At 33.7% G+C, this 12,524-nt stretch overlaps 2 protein-coding genes across 2 annotated transcripts in view; both read left to right on the top strand.

Moving 5' to 3' along the window:
- Positions 1–2,617, top strand: part of LOC106101661 (beta-1,3-glucan-binding protein-like) — a 6,030-nt gene extending 3,413 nt beyond the window's left edge. The window contains exons 4-7 of the mRNA XM_013280970.1: positions 198–222; positions 506–730; positions 1,736–1,878; positions 2,348–2,617. Coding sequence (XP_013136424.1) covers positions 198–222; positions 506–730; positions 1,736–1,878; positions 2,348–2,530 — 576 coding nt within the window. The 3' untranslated portion in view covers positions 2,531–2,617. The remainder of the gene's footprint in view (positions 1–197; positions 223–505; positions 731–1,735; positions 1,879–2,347) is intronic.
- A 1,064-nt stretch (positions 2,618–3,681) lies between these two features.
- LOC106101701 (beta-1,3-glucan-binding protein-like) lies at positions 3,682–11,130 on the top strand. Its single transcript, XM_013281011.1, has 8 exons — positions 3,682–3,953; positions 4,712–4,936; positions 5,742–5,983; positions 7,289–7,422; positions 7,988–8,154; positions 8,398–8,622; positions 9,363–9,505; positions 10,314–11,130. The coding sequence occupies exons 1-8, from the start codon at positions 3,779–3,781 to the stop codon at positions 10,500–10,502; spliced, it is 1,500 nt and encodes a 499-aa protein (XP_013136465.1). The 5' UTR covers positions 3,682–3,778; the 3' UTR covers positions 10,503–11,130.
- Positions 11,131–12,524: the final 1,394 nt, after the last annotated feature.

Consider the following 12,524-nt stretch of genomic DNA (forward strand, 5'->3'; position numbering starts at 1 on the left):
AAAAAGGAAGGATTTATATTTTTGTATGTATTGAAATAACTTAAAAACTACGAGGCCGATCACCGTTTCACCATTAATAGCGATGTTGTCAATGAATAACATACTCTACTACATTACTATATACTATTACTACTACATTTTTAACTATTTTTTAATTCTACATGTAAGAAGTGTTATACTGACATGTGGTTTTTAAGAACGTAGGTCCTCAAAACAAAAGAGGTATAATATGTAGATATTAATAGATAGCGTTAGAGGATTATGTTAAAAACATCTCAAGTGAAGTGTCAACTGTGTTCCTACAAAGTTGACATTTCACTATAGAGGGCTGTATGTTTTTTTAACCTCTTTACCAACGACATTCAAACTTATTAGACAATATGTGGAATTGCTTCACCTTCACGCTTCACCTTTTGTGTTGTGGAATTATGCGCACAATTCTCGCACCAGATATAATTGCCATCTACCACTGTTAAAAAATATAAAAAGAAATAAATCTTTTCAGAAATTAATCTGGAACCTCGCGATAACGCCTATGGTAATACCAACTACGGTTCCGGACTCATTAGAATAGCCTTCGCCAAAGGGAACGTAGTTTACGCCAAGAAATTGAGCGGCGGACCAATTATGTACAATTTGGAACCTTACAGATCTTTCCATCTGAAGAAGAAGGACGGATTAAATAATTGGAACAACGATTTTCATAATTACAGCTTAGTATGGAAACCAGGTGATTTTATAAAGCAAATACATCGCATCGCGTCTCACAAATGCTTAGAATTTATTTTTTATTATGTTTAACTTGTAACCGACAGCGCGGAAGTCGAAAATACATTTTTAAGTCAAAAACTTTTATTAAATTATATAAATACTAGCTGTTCCCATGCGGCTTCATCTGCATGAAATTATAAAACATTATTATATTGTTTACATTTGTCAAATTCTTAATTACAAGTGTCAAAATGACATGACATGATGACAAAGCATAGCGACCTTGCTTCCTTGATGTTGGCAGCAACTTATGGTCTCTTTACCACATTAGGGTTTTTGTCCAAAATAATTACCCCCGTAGTTTAATGGCGTGAAAATATAGCCTAAAGCATGACGTAAGTGTAGCGCTTTTTATTAAAAAAAGAATTATTGAAAAATATGCTGTAATTACTGACATCTTAGGCAACAAAGAAGTGTGTTTACGCTTTGTTATAATAATATAGAATATAGATTTACAATATTATTACTTTATGAGCGTGGGTAAACCCGAAACTAAACTATCGCACAACTGTTTTATATCGCTTTAATTCCTATGAGCATGTATGGAGGTGCACTACTCGATTTTTAGTTGTGCAACTAAACAGTTGAATTACGAAACAATCGACAATCGCACACGGTTGTTCGATAGTTTTTTTAAACGTGTGCCAGCTCTAATATATCAATCACATCTTGCTATTTTACAATTGTCGCGCTTCTCTTGTTTTCACTGCAACTTTTTTATAATTAAAAAGGCAAAAGTCTTGGTGGCCAGTATGCCACCTCTTTGGCTGTATACGAAATTGTCAATCAGAGGTTGGATTCTATATTGAACGTATGTCTTTGCTCTCCTGGCGATTAAAAATTAACAGTTTTTAACACACTTTAAAATAAATCGAAAATAGGAGCGATTGTGAAAACTTAGAATAGTCTTTAAATACAAAAAATATATTTTAACATTGGTAGAAGATAAGTACCTCTGTTTCAGATGGCATGGAGTTTTATGTGGACGGCGAAATGTATGGTACCGTAGACCCTGGTCAAGGGTTTCATATCAGTGCGAGTCAGAATGGGGTCACCCATGCTAGTCACTGGACTCAGGGAACTGTTATGGCTCCGCTCGATACAATGGTAGATATTATGTACACCCTAACTTACATTTTACTAGCTTTCAGCCGCGACTCTGTCCGCGTGGTTTTAAAAAACAAAAGTAAGTAGCCTATGTGTTCTTCCAGACTATCCACTATCTATGCCAAATTTCATCGAAATCCATTCAACAGTTTAGGCTGCAAACTCTAACAAATATCTATCCATCTAAACTTTCGTATTTATAATATTAGTAAGAAGTAAGATGTATTTCATTAATGTTTGGTTTCTCAGCTCATTTAACCATTCATTAGTGTTTTCGGTTCGATAAAATGCGTTTCCGAACTACGTAACTTGTACGCTGAATCATAGGTCAACCTAATTCAAATTAATCACTAGATTCTGATTAAATAGAAACTTCATCAATCCAGCGTAATCATTCTTAGATTTAGGACTTTTTAAGTGACCTAGATTCAATGCTCTTGAGTGTATTAGTGTGAGTGTTCTTTTTCAGTTCTACGTGAGCTTTGGTCTTCGTGTGGGCGGCATCAATGATTTTGAAGACGTATATTTCAAGCCGTGGAAGAACGGAGCGCGCAAAGCCATGCTCAACTTCTGGTTGGCGAAGAATTATTGGATTGAGACCTGGTCTAACGCAGACTTGAAAATAGATTATGTCAGAGTATACGCACTTTGACACGATTATGACGACCTCTAACAAGAGGTATACCAAAGTATAGGAAATAAAATAAAAAAAAAAACATACAGACGAACTGAGTTCCTCCTTCTTTTGGGAAGTCGATCAAAAATACTAAGGGCCTGTCCCACTAAATTGTAAATTGTCTGATAACAATCAAACGTGTAAAATATGTGATGAAAATATCGGATTTTGTTCCCTTATCTGACAGTAACGTCATTTTTAAGCTACCTGTGTCTCTATCTGCCAGTAGTGGGACAGACCCTTAAAGTCGTTAGTGTTTTTGAGTCGATAACTTCATGAATTGCGTTTCTGAACTACGTAACTCGAGTTTAATCCTATTGAAACTTAAGTCAACCTAACATTAATAAATGACTTAGTTAACGAAGAAAAAAGCAAAACTTCAGAAACATAGCATAACAGTGGTAGAGGCTTTAGTTTGCCATTTAAGGTAAGAGTTGACTACCTCTTTACTTGTTGGAGATATCTATAAGCAACTATTTCGCTATTTCAGCGATATCAGGTATCCGTTTGCTTGTTAATATCTGGATAAATGTTAAGCTAAAGGTAAATGTTTTAAGAATTAAAAGGTTTTAAGTATTCCTCGTCTTTTTTTCTCATCAAATAACATTTTAACAAATAACAGCTTCTGTGAATATGATTAATTACGAGATTGTAGTTTTAGTCTACACTTTTAAAGGTCGTTAACGCATCCGTAGTCCATCTGTGTTCACAATCCCTTTACTTCCTTCTCATATAAAAATATAATTCCTGATTGATATTGAGGTAACTACTAAGGGCCTGTCCTACCAAATTGTAAATTGTGTAATAAAAAATGTAAAACATGTGTTGGAAATATCACATTTTATTACCTTATCTGGGAGTGTCATTTTTAAGCTATCTTAGCCTCTATCAGTCAGTAGTGGGACAAGCCCTAAGTATGGAAACTTCACGTTACAGTCCGTGTCATTTCTTGCATCACGTTAAGGGATCCTACAGATGACACTTCCATATGAAACGGCTCTATTACTTAGTTGTTTTAATTTCCTTGCATAACTTGAACAATCCAAGATAATTTTCTGAAACATTTTCCTCGTCTTCGGTTGCGCCTGGTTCACACTTGGCCAGGTATAAATTTTATGGCGCCATTTAGTGTTCACATCATATTAGTTTTCCAGTACAGTTAGTAAGCGCTACTGACTGCACTGGACAAGTGTCAAGTGGCATTAAGCATTGCTAAATGATTGTATGTGGTCAGTCCGTGGTATGTCGTGGCGGAGTGCGGACGTCATGGCGGGGAATTACATTGCTCGTGCACTGATAGCATTGTTTACGTCCAGTTTTTGTTTAGTCGAAGCATATACAGTTCCACCTGCAAAGCTAGAAGCGATATATCCTAGAGGACTGAGAGTTTCAATTCCAGGTAACTGTTTCCTATTTAATTAATTTGTTTCAATAAAATGAGATACATATTATAGTTGCTTTGTCACTTATTTACTGCATCTTACACTGGTGTAGATTTTTACAACTTTGTTTATAATGATTACTACCAGAAAACAATTGGTAAGAAGTTGGTAGCTTAGTTATTTATTTATTATCCAGATATTATGAAATAAATAACCATTTTATAGATATGTTTACTTTGTTAATTAAATAGTTCTCTTTTCTATAAAATATTCTTGATGTTTGATTTCCCCAAATCGTTAAGCGACAACAAAATTAGACTGATATTTCAATATAAAATAACGGCGAAATATTTAGATGGTCAGCTGTATAATAATCCGATAATTTATGCTTAAGATTGAAAAAATACTGTAAGAGGAAAAAAATATAATATTGACCCGACGATATCATCTACGCTTTTATCCCTTTTGCCAAGACTTAATTGAACTGGTTTTAAAAATGCTGTAATCAAGTTATTTAAGAATATCATATATACAGGTATACTAAATGTTTTTAACACAGAGATTTTTATTGAAATAACCGAAATCTTTTTTTTAATCAAACACCATTTAAAACTTAGAAACAAGAGAAATACGTATGTTTCGTTACGAAATTAAAAAAACATTAGTAGTCTTTCTTTAACACATAGAGAAAATCTCATCATCTCCGTATCCCACTTAAATAGTGGCAACATAAATATAAAAAGGTGAAAATTTAAAGCAATGTTTAATATTCCAGACGATGGTTTCACACTGTTCGCCTTTCACGGGAACCTGAACGTGGAAATGGAAGGTTTGGAGGCAGGACAATGGGCTAGAGATATAACCAAAGTTAAGAATGGCAGATGGACATTTAGAGACAGGAATGCTGAACTAAAACTAGGAGATAAAATCTACTTCTGGACTTACGTTATAAAGAACGGTCTAGGTTATAGACAAGATAATGGAGAATGGACTGTTACTGGTAAGTGATGGAGTGATGTTTTAAAAAGATTAGTAGGAATTTTCCTGGTTTGTCAACCAAGAACTTTACGAGCGTAATCTATCATTAAGCGACTCCCATAATTAAATGGTGTTTATTTCAAATACACTTTAGCTATTCATATCCAGGTAATCTTTAAGATAAATGCTTTGTCTGGAATTTATACATTTTTCTTATAATGGTTTTCCCCATCTATTGCTACAAAATGATAAGTGAAATTTATCGGAAATACTTATGTACATAACATTTTTACGTCCACATTTAGCGCTATAAAAACTTGTAGTCATACGTTTCGTGTAATACTAACAATTTGAACAAACAATGCATAATCTTCCCAGAAGACAGATAACAAACAGCATCCTTATACTTTTTATATTATACTAAAAGAAGTATTTGTCATTTTCAATGATTCACCATTCCAGTTAAAAAACATTATGTAAACTTGATCTGTTAATTTATTTGAAATAGCTACATAAAACATTTTTAAATTATGATCTACTAGCTTTCGCTCGCGACTACGTCCGCGTGGTATTAAAAAAAACAAAAGTGAATAGCCTATGTGTTCTTCCAGACTATCTTCTACATCTATACCAAAAAATCATTGTAATCCGTTCAGCCGTTTAGGCTACAAACTCTAACAAACATCCATCCATCCATTAGTATGATATTACGTAACTTGAGTTCGCCTCCGCTGTAAGTTAGATCAAACTAACACTAATGATACAACTCGGTAACGATAAAATAAACGGAAACATCGGAAAGCCAGCATTAATTTTTAATTTTTCAGAGTTCGTGAATGAAGATGGTACACCTGTGAACACAAATAACTTACCTCCACCCACAAGTACAGTTAGTTTTATACCTTCATCGGTAACAGTGCCAACTCCCACATGCCAGCAGTCTCTAACCGCGGTGCTAGGACGGGGTCGCATCTGTCGAGGTGATCTACTCTTCAATGAGGAATTTGATAAGAATAATATCAAAGATTTATCAAATTGGCTGCCCGAAGTGATGTTTCCACAGGAACCGGTTAGTACATCATCTTCTTCTCTACCTTATACTAATCTCGTAGGGTCGGTGCACAGGGTTTTTGCCCTCCAAATAACTCTATCATCTGACATCTCAGTCATTAATCCCTTCATGTTCATGTTACTTCACTCAATCCATCCATCTTTTTCCAGTTAAATTTTCTAAGAAATATCATTTTTTGGGATGCACAATGGACACGCCGAGGCTTTTCTTGAAGTGGTTTAAGACACTTTTGGTACCAGTAACTTTGTTGTGGAAAAAGAAGGATGAAATTTTGAACATCACCAAACATATATTCGTCATTTTGGCATATCTTTTGATTATTCCTAATAGTGTACTAATTATAGCTTGTTGAAAAAAATTACGATAAAATTATAGTTTTATCATAATTCCAAGGCACTTCGAAACGTGCTACAAAATTCAAATTTAGAATTTAGTAAGCGGTATTAAACGTTTAAATAATATTATAATACCGTTTTATATTTTTTTGGTTCTTGCTATTTACGAGTCGCTTCACAGTTCAGATTACCATTTGTTAATAATATAAGTTTTATTTTAATAGTAAAATACTCTAAACTCATTTAATTGTTTTATCTATGTTTATTGTTTACAAGTAAGACTGGTAAAACCAGAGTACAGAATGGAAAATAATAAGTAATAATGGTCATAATTTGCAGCTCAATTACTTGATATAATACGTCCAGTGCCGTTAGTTATAATTACTCATTAAAATATGATAACATTTTCTTATGTTATATCCGAGTTTCTTCAATACGTAAATGCCAATAAACTAACAAGAGTTCAATAGGTATACGCCCCTTTGCTCTGAAAGGTAATAAAAAAATGTGACTGACCTGCATTAAGACACTACAATCTTAGCCGAGCGCGTTCAGTGTTATCTGACAGTTTTATCTGAACGATCGGTTCGTTCGGATAAATATAACGTATGTAGAAACTCTTCAGTTCTCAGCATTGCCCATACACGTTAGACTTATCTGAACAAACCGACTGTTCAAATAAAACAGAAGGTGTGTAGTGGGCTTTAAATTGTTTATTTCAGACACGGATAAGCATGCCAAATACTTTAACGTCATATCTTCAATTCATGCACGTTCTTGTGTGTTAAAGTTACTTCTATGGGCATTACATAATGCCTGGTTTACAATTGGTCAATACAGTTGGACCGTGTAGGCCTGGCATGGACTTTGGGCTCACTGGCGCCAGTTAGTGTTGACTTTACGCCATATATGCCAGCGCTACTTTGAGCCCTACTTTACTTTACTGCCATAAACCCAATTGTTTCAGGATTATCCTTTCAACGTGTATCTTGCTGATGGGACGCTGCGGCTCGAAAATGGAATGCTAATAATTTCTCCAGTACTTTTGGAGACGAAATATCATCCAGGATTTTTAAATGGTGCTTTAGACCTGACTAACACGTAAGTATAGCTTTTAATATTGAACGTAACATAAAATCTTACTAATATTATAAATGAAAAAGTTTAGATGGATGTTTGTAAGAGTATGTATCTTAAACTGCTGAACCGATCTCTATGAAAAACACATAGGCTATATTTGTTTTTTTAAGCATTGACTATCATTTAAGATAAAAATGTCGTTTCAATATTCGGACGTTAGTATTAATTTAATTAAAACGATTATTTTACATACATTAAAAATATTGTAATAGAATATTAATAGATTCTAAATGTTAGTTTGTACTTATTTTTTTCTTTTTGCCTTTCATAACGGTTAAATATTTTTTAAAATCGGCCCAGTAGTTTTTGAGTTATTCCAATAGATACAAAAATACAAAAACACGAATCTTTCCTCGTTATAATATTAGTATAGACTAGCGGTTGTTCGTATCTTCGTCCGCGGTAAAAACAGTATTTTTTGTAATCGGCCCAATAGTTTTTGATTTTTGTATTGAATTATTTTCATATTAATTTCCTCATTATAATTTTAATATAGTATATAACTGTTGTGAATTATTAATTTCAGCTGCACAGGTATGATCGGCACGTGGGAATGTTCTCGAACAGCGTCCGGTGCGCAAATCCTGCCTCCAGTTGCAACAGGAAAAATAACAAGCAAAAATAAGTTTAATTTCAAATACGGTAGAGTTGAAATTCGCGCGAAACTACCGACTGGAAGTTGGCTTGTACCAGGTAAGATTACATAGTTTGTATTATTAGTGAAACTAGCTTTCACCAGCGACTCCGTTCGCATGGAATTAAAAAAAGTGAGAAGCCAATGTGTTCCAGACTATCCTCTACATCTATGCCAAATTTCATCGAGATCCCTTCAACCGTTTAGGCTACAAACTCTAACAAACTTCCATATAAACTTTAGCAATTATAATATTAGTAAGATTGCTTGAGTGTATAATAAATTATGCGTTTTATTTTCAGAAATAAACTTAGAGCCCCGAGATAATACTTATGGTAAAACAAACTATGTATCCGGTCTCATAAGAATAGCGTTTGCAAAAGGCAATGCGATTTATGCTAAAAAGTTAAACGGAGGACCGATTTTGTCCGACTTGGAACCTTACAGATCTTATAATATGAAAAGTAAAATAGGGATAAGCAACTGGAATAGAGATTTCCATAATTACAGCTTCGTTTGGAAACCAGGTAATGTACCAACATACTAAGATAGGACTAAAGTTTGATCTTAAATGCATGATAATGCATTTATACATCAGTCTTCTCTTTCTTACGCAATAGACTATTTTGAATTTTTTTTTCTTCATGTTTCCCTTAATCTATGTTCAATTAACTACCCGTTTCTATTTATGGTAATTAAGACAAAAAAATCGTGTATTTAAGGGTTAAGGGATGGATAGCAAGTATCTTCAGAACTTCTAAATGATCTTAATACAATTTGGATTTTATTGATTTCTATTTGGAATAGCAATCTATCTGTGCCTAGTGTCTGTCAATTTCTGTGTTATCCTTAGAATAATTCCCTTATTGTCTCTTAAAAGTTTAGGACCTGTCCCACCATATTGTAAATTGTCTAACAATCCAACTTGTAAAATATGCGATGGAAATATCGGATTTCGTTACTTTATCTGACAGTGTCGTAATTTAGGCTATCTGAACCTATCAGTCAGTGGTGGGACAGCCCCTAAATCAATTAAACTTTATTTCCGCACGGACATACACGTTTATATATTAGTTTGTAATATTAAATAACTAGCTTCCACCCGCGACTCCGTTCGCGTGGAATTAATAGAAACAAAATTGAGTAGCCTATGTGTTCTTCCAGAAACACTACCATATACCATACCAAGTTTCATTTAAATTCGTTCAGCTGTTTAGGCTACAAACTATAACAAACATCCATCCATCTAAACATTAGTATGATTTAGATCGTTTGGAGTTTTACGTGGATGGAGATATGTACGGTACAGTGGACCCTGGCGAAGGTTTCTACAACACGGCAAGTCAGAAAGGTGTCACACAAGCGTGGCATTGGATACAAGGGACAGTTTTGGCACCTTTGGATCAAATGGTAATTGTTTTAACGTGCTTTTAATGCGGCAACTGAATATTGTTAGTGGCAAGTGTCTAGCTTAAGCCCACATTACACACACACACTATCAGTGTTACCTGACAGTTTCATAATAATAAATTTATTTAAACCATTCAGAGGCAAACATTATACATTTAATTACACAGTTGACAAAATATTGAAGGGTAAAATTGTCACTAAGAAGAAATTTTATTTTGTATACACACACTAGTAAGCACATAGTTTTATCTGAACGATGCGGCCGTTCAGATAAAACTGTCAGATAAATCTGAACATGAGTAGCGGGCTTTTAGCATACATTACAGTTTTCCTGTGTCCGCTTGTTTATTAATTCTTTCTGAACCCTTCATTATACTGATGTTATAAATGCGAATGTTTTTTTATTAATCACACGCGGATGGGGTCTCGGACGAAAACAACTATTATAATCAATTATTGTGAGACTAGCTTTCGCCCGCGACTACGTCCGCGTGGAATTAAAAAAAAAAAAACAAAAGTGAGTAGCCTATGTGTTCTTCCAGACTATCCTCTGCGTCTATGTCAAATTTCATCGAGATCTGTTCAGTCGTTTGGGTTACAAACTCTAACAAACATCCATCTAAACTTTCGCATTTATAATATTAGTAAGATACTTGTATAGTAAGATTGTTTACTAGCGATTTTCAGATTGCATGTAAATTAACTTCTACTAAAACCTAGTGGTCATTTTAAAAAACCACGTCCACTAAAACTGTTTTATTTTTGGCTAGCTTTTAAATAATTATCATATTAACTAATGTTATTACAGTTTTATTTGTCCCTTGGTCTTCGTGTTGGTGGCATTAACGATTTTGAAGATGGCACAGACGTTGAGAAACCTTGGAAGAATGGCGGCAGGAAAGCAATGTTTGACTTTTGGAATGCCAAAGATGTCTGGTTCCCTACTTGGTATGACGCTGACATGAAAATTGATTACGTTAGAGTTTATGCTTTGTAACGCTATACTTAAATAAAAAAGAGCGTTCGCACACATTTGACTAAACTATCGCACAACTGTTTAGTCTTGCTGTGATTTTACTCGATTTTCTTGTGAGATTTGTAGAATTAAACAGTAGAAGGCTGCAAAACAATCGACAATCGCACAACAGTTGTGCGATTGTTTAGTCCAAGGTGCCTGACAATGCAAGACATTTAAATAATATATAGACAAGACAGAGAACAATTTTTTATCTCGGGTACTTTGTCGGTTATCAAGTTTAGTGTCACCTCGTGTAATGAAACATTTTACAAAATCATACTAAGTTCCATCTATTGTTGGAAAAAATAATTAAACGGCATTAATGCGAAAGTTAAGATGGATGGATGGATGTTGGAGTTTGTAGCGTAAACGGCTGAACGAATCTCGATATCGATAGATAATATAATAAAATGTGAAAAATGTTTCAAGTGAAGTGTCTATGTCGACTCTGTATCTTTTTGAATATCTTTGTTTGCAAATAATTTACAGACATGTTTTATATTGTCGAGAAATAAGGCCTCATTTTCACTAAGAAATATATATTCAATTGTATCTCCGTTAAATAAATAATTTTACTTATGGCGTATGAAATCGACTACCATTATTCCGATAGTCGTTTCGGCACACGGGCTGATAGCGAAGAGCTTCAACCAACACCTCAAGAAGCTCTCGCTAGACAGTTGGATTAAGGGCCCGATACAAAAGGCGGTTATTTTAGAAACCGCACGCATAGTGTGGAGGTTCCTGTCTCTGCAGCCCTGAGTCTTGAGTCATCGGATTCCGCAGCCGGTGGTGCTCTATTTTTTGTTTTATTTTTATATTAAATCTTGTAAAATGTATTATATAAAGAATAAGAAATAAAGATATATGAAATTTTACTTAATAGTATGAGCAATTAGTATGCAATTATATACTACAATATTTATCTAAGAAAATATTAATTTTCAAATATAAACCTGTCTTTAGAATAAAATCTTAATTGTTTCTACTATTATCTGTAATTGGTATTATTTAAACGTTTTTAAATTATTTGGATACAATAACTGTTTGAGAAGTGACACGAGACAATGTATCGTAATATAATATTCATCACGTATTTTCTTGTTTTATTTGTTTCTGTGAATGGAAATGCTTCAGTCTCAAGATTTAAACGACGTATTTTTGGTAAGTGTCATTATTTTAACTAGCTGTCCCCGTGCGACTTCATTCGCATAAAATTAAGAAAAACTTATTTTGTTGTTTACATGTGTCAAATTATCAATTGCAAATGTCAAAATGACATGACATTATAACAAACCATGTTGATAAACTTTGCTTCTTTGATGTTGGCAGCAACTTATGGTCTCTTTCTCACATTAGGGTTTTTATCCAAAATATTTACCTCTAAATGTATAGCCTAAAGCGTGACGTAAGTGTAGGGCTTATCAATAAAAAAAAGTTTTATTCGAAAATATGCTGTGATTGCTGACATCTTAGGCAAGAAAGAAGTGTGTGTTTACGCTTTATTATAATAGTATAGATAGATTAAAACATTTATTAAATGAATTTAAAACTAAGTCTGCATTAAAGTTAAATAATTTTCTGGCAAAACTATTTAAAACTTACAACAATTATTTTCTTATTCAAATTTAATGATATGTGTAAATCTATACATATAATAAAATTGGAGTGTCTGTTTGTAATGTCAAAAGAAAAATTACAGATTTCGGGAAGATGATATAACTGCATTGCTGACAACGAAAATCGATTTTAAAAAATTTTGTCTGTCTGTCCGCAAGCCGCGTTTGTTCCGGGTAATGTTCGAAATTTTGACCGATTTCGACCGGACTTTCACTGAAGGGTAGCTGACATAGACGGGCACATTATAGGAATAGTTTTAATAATTACGCGCTGTCAAAATGGCATAACGGGTGATCCAAAGCCCTATCGAAGTTCGTTTTTAAATATAGTAGTTATTATTAATTTTGGACTTAAAAATAGTGACATTTAACTAAATTTACT

Source organism: Papilio polytes, unplaced genomic scaffold (genome assembly GCF_000836215.1).
Source record: "Papilio polytes unplaced genomic scaffold, Ppol_1.0 DF823958.1, whole genome shotgun sequence".
Lineage (NCBI taxonomy): Eukaryota > Metazoa > Arthropoda > Insecta > Lepidoptera > Papilionidae > Papilio > Papilio polytes.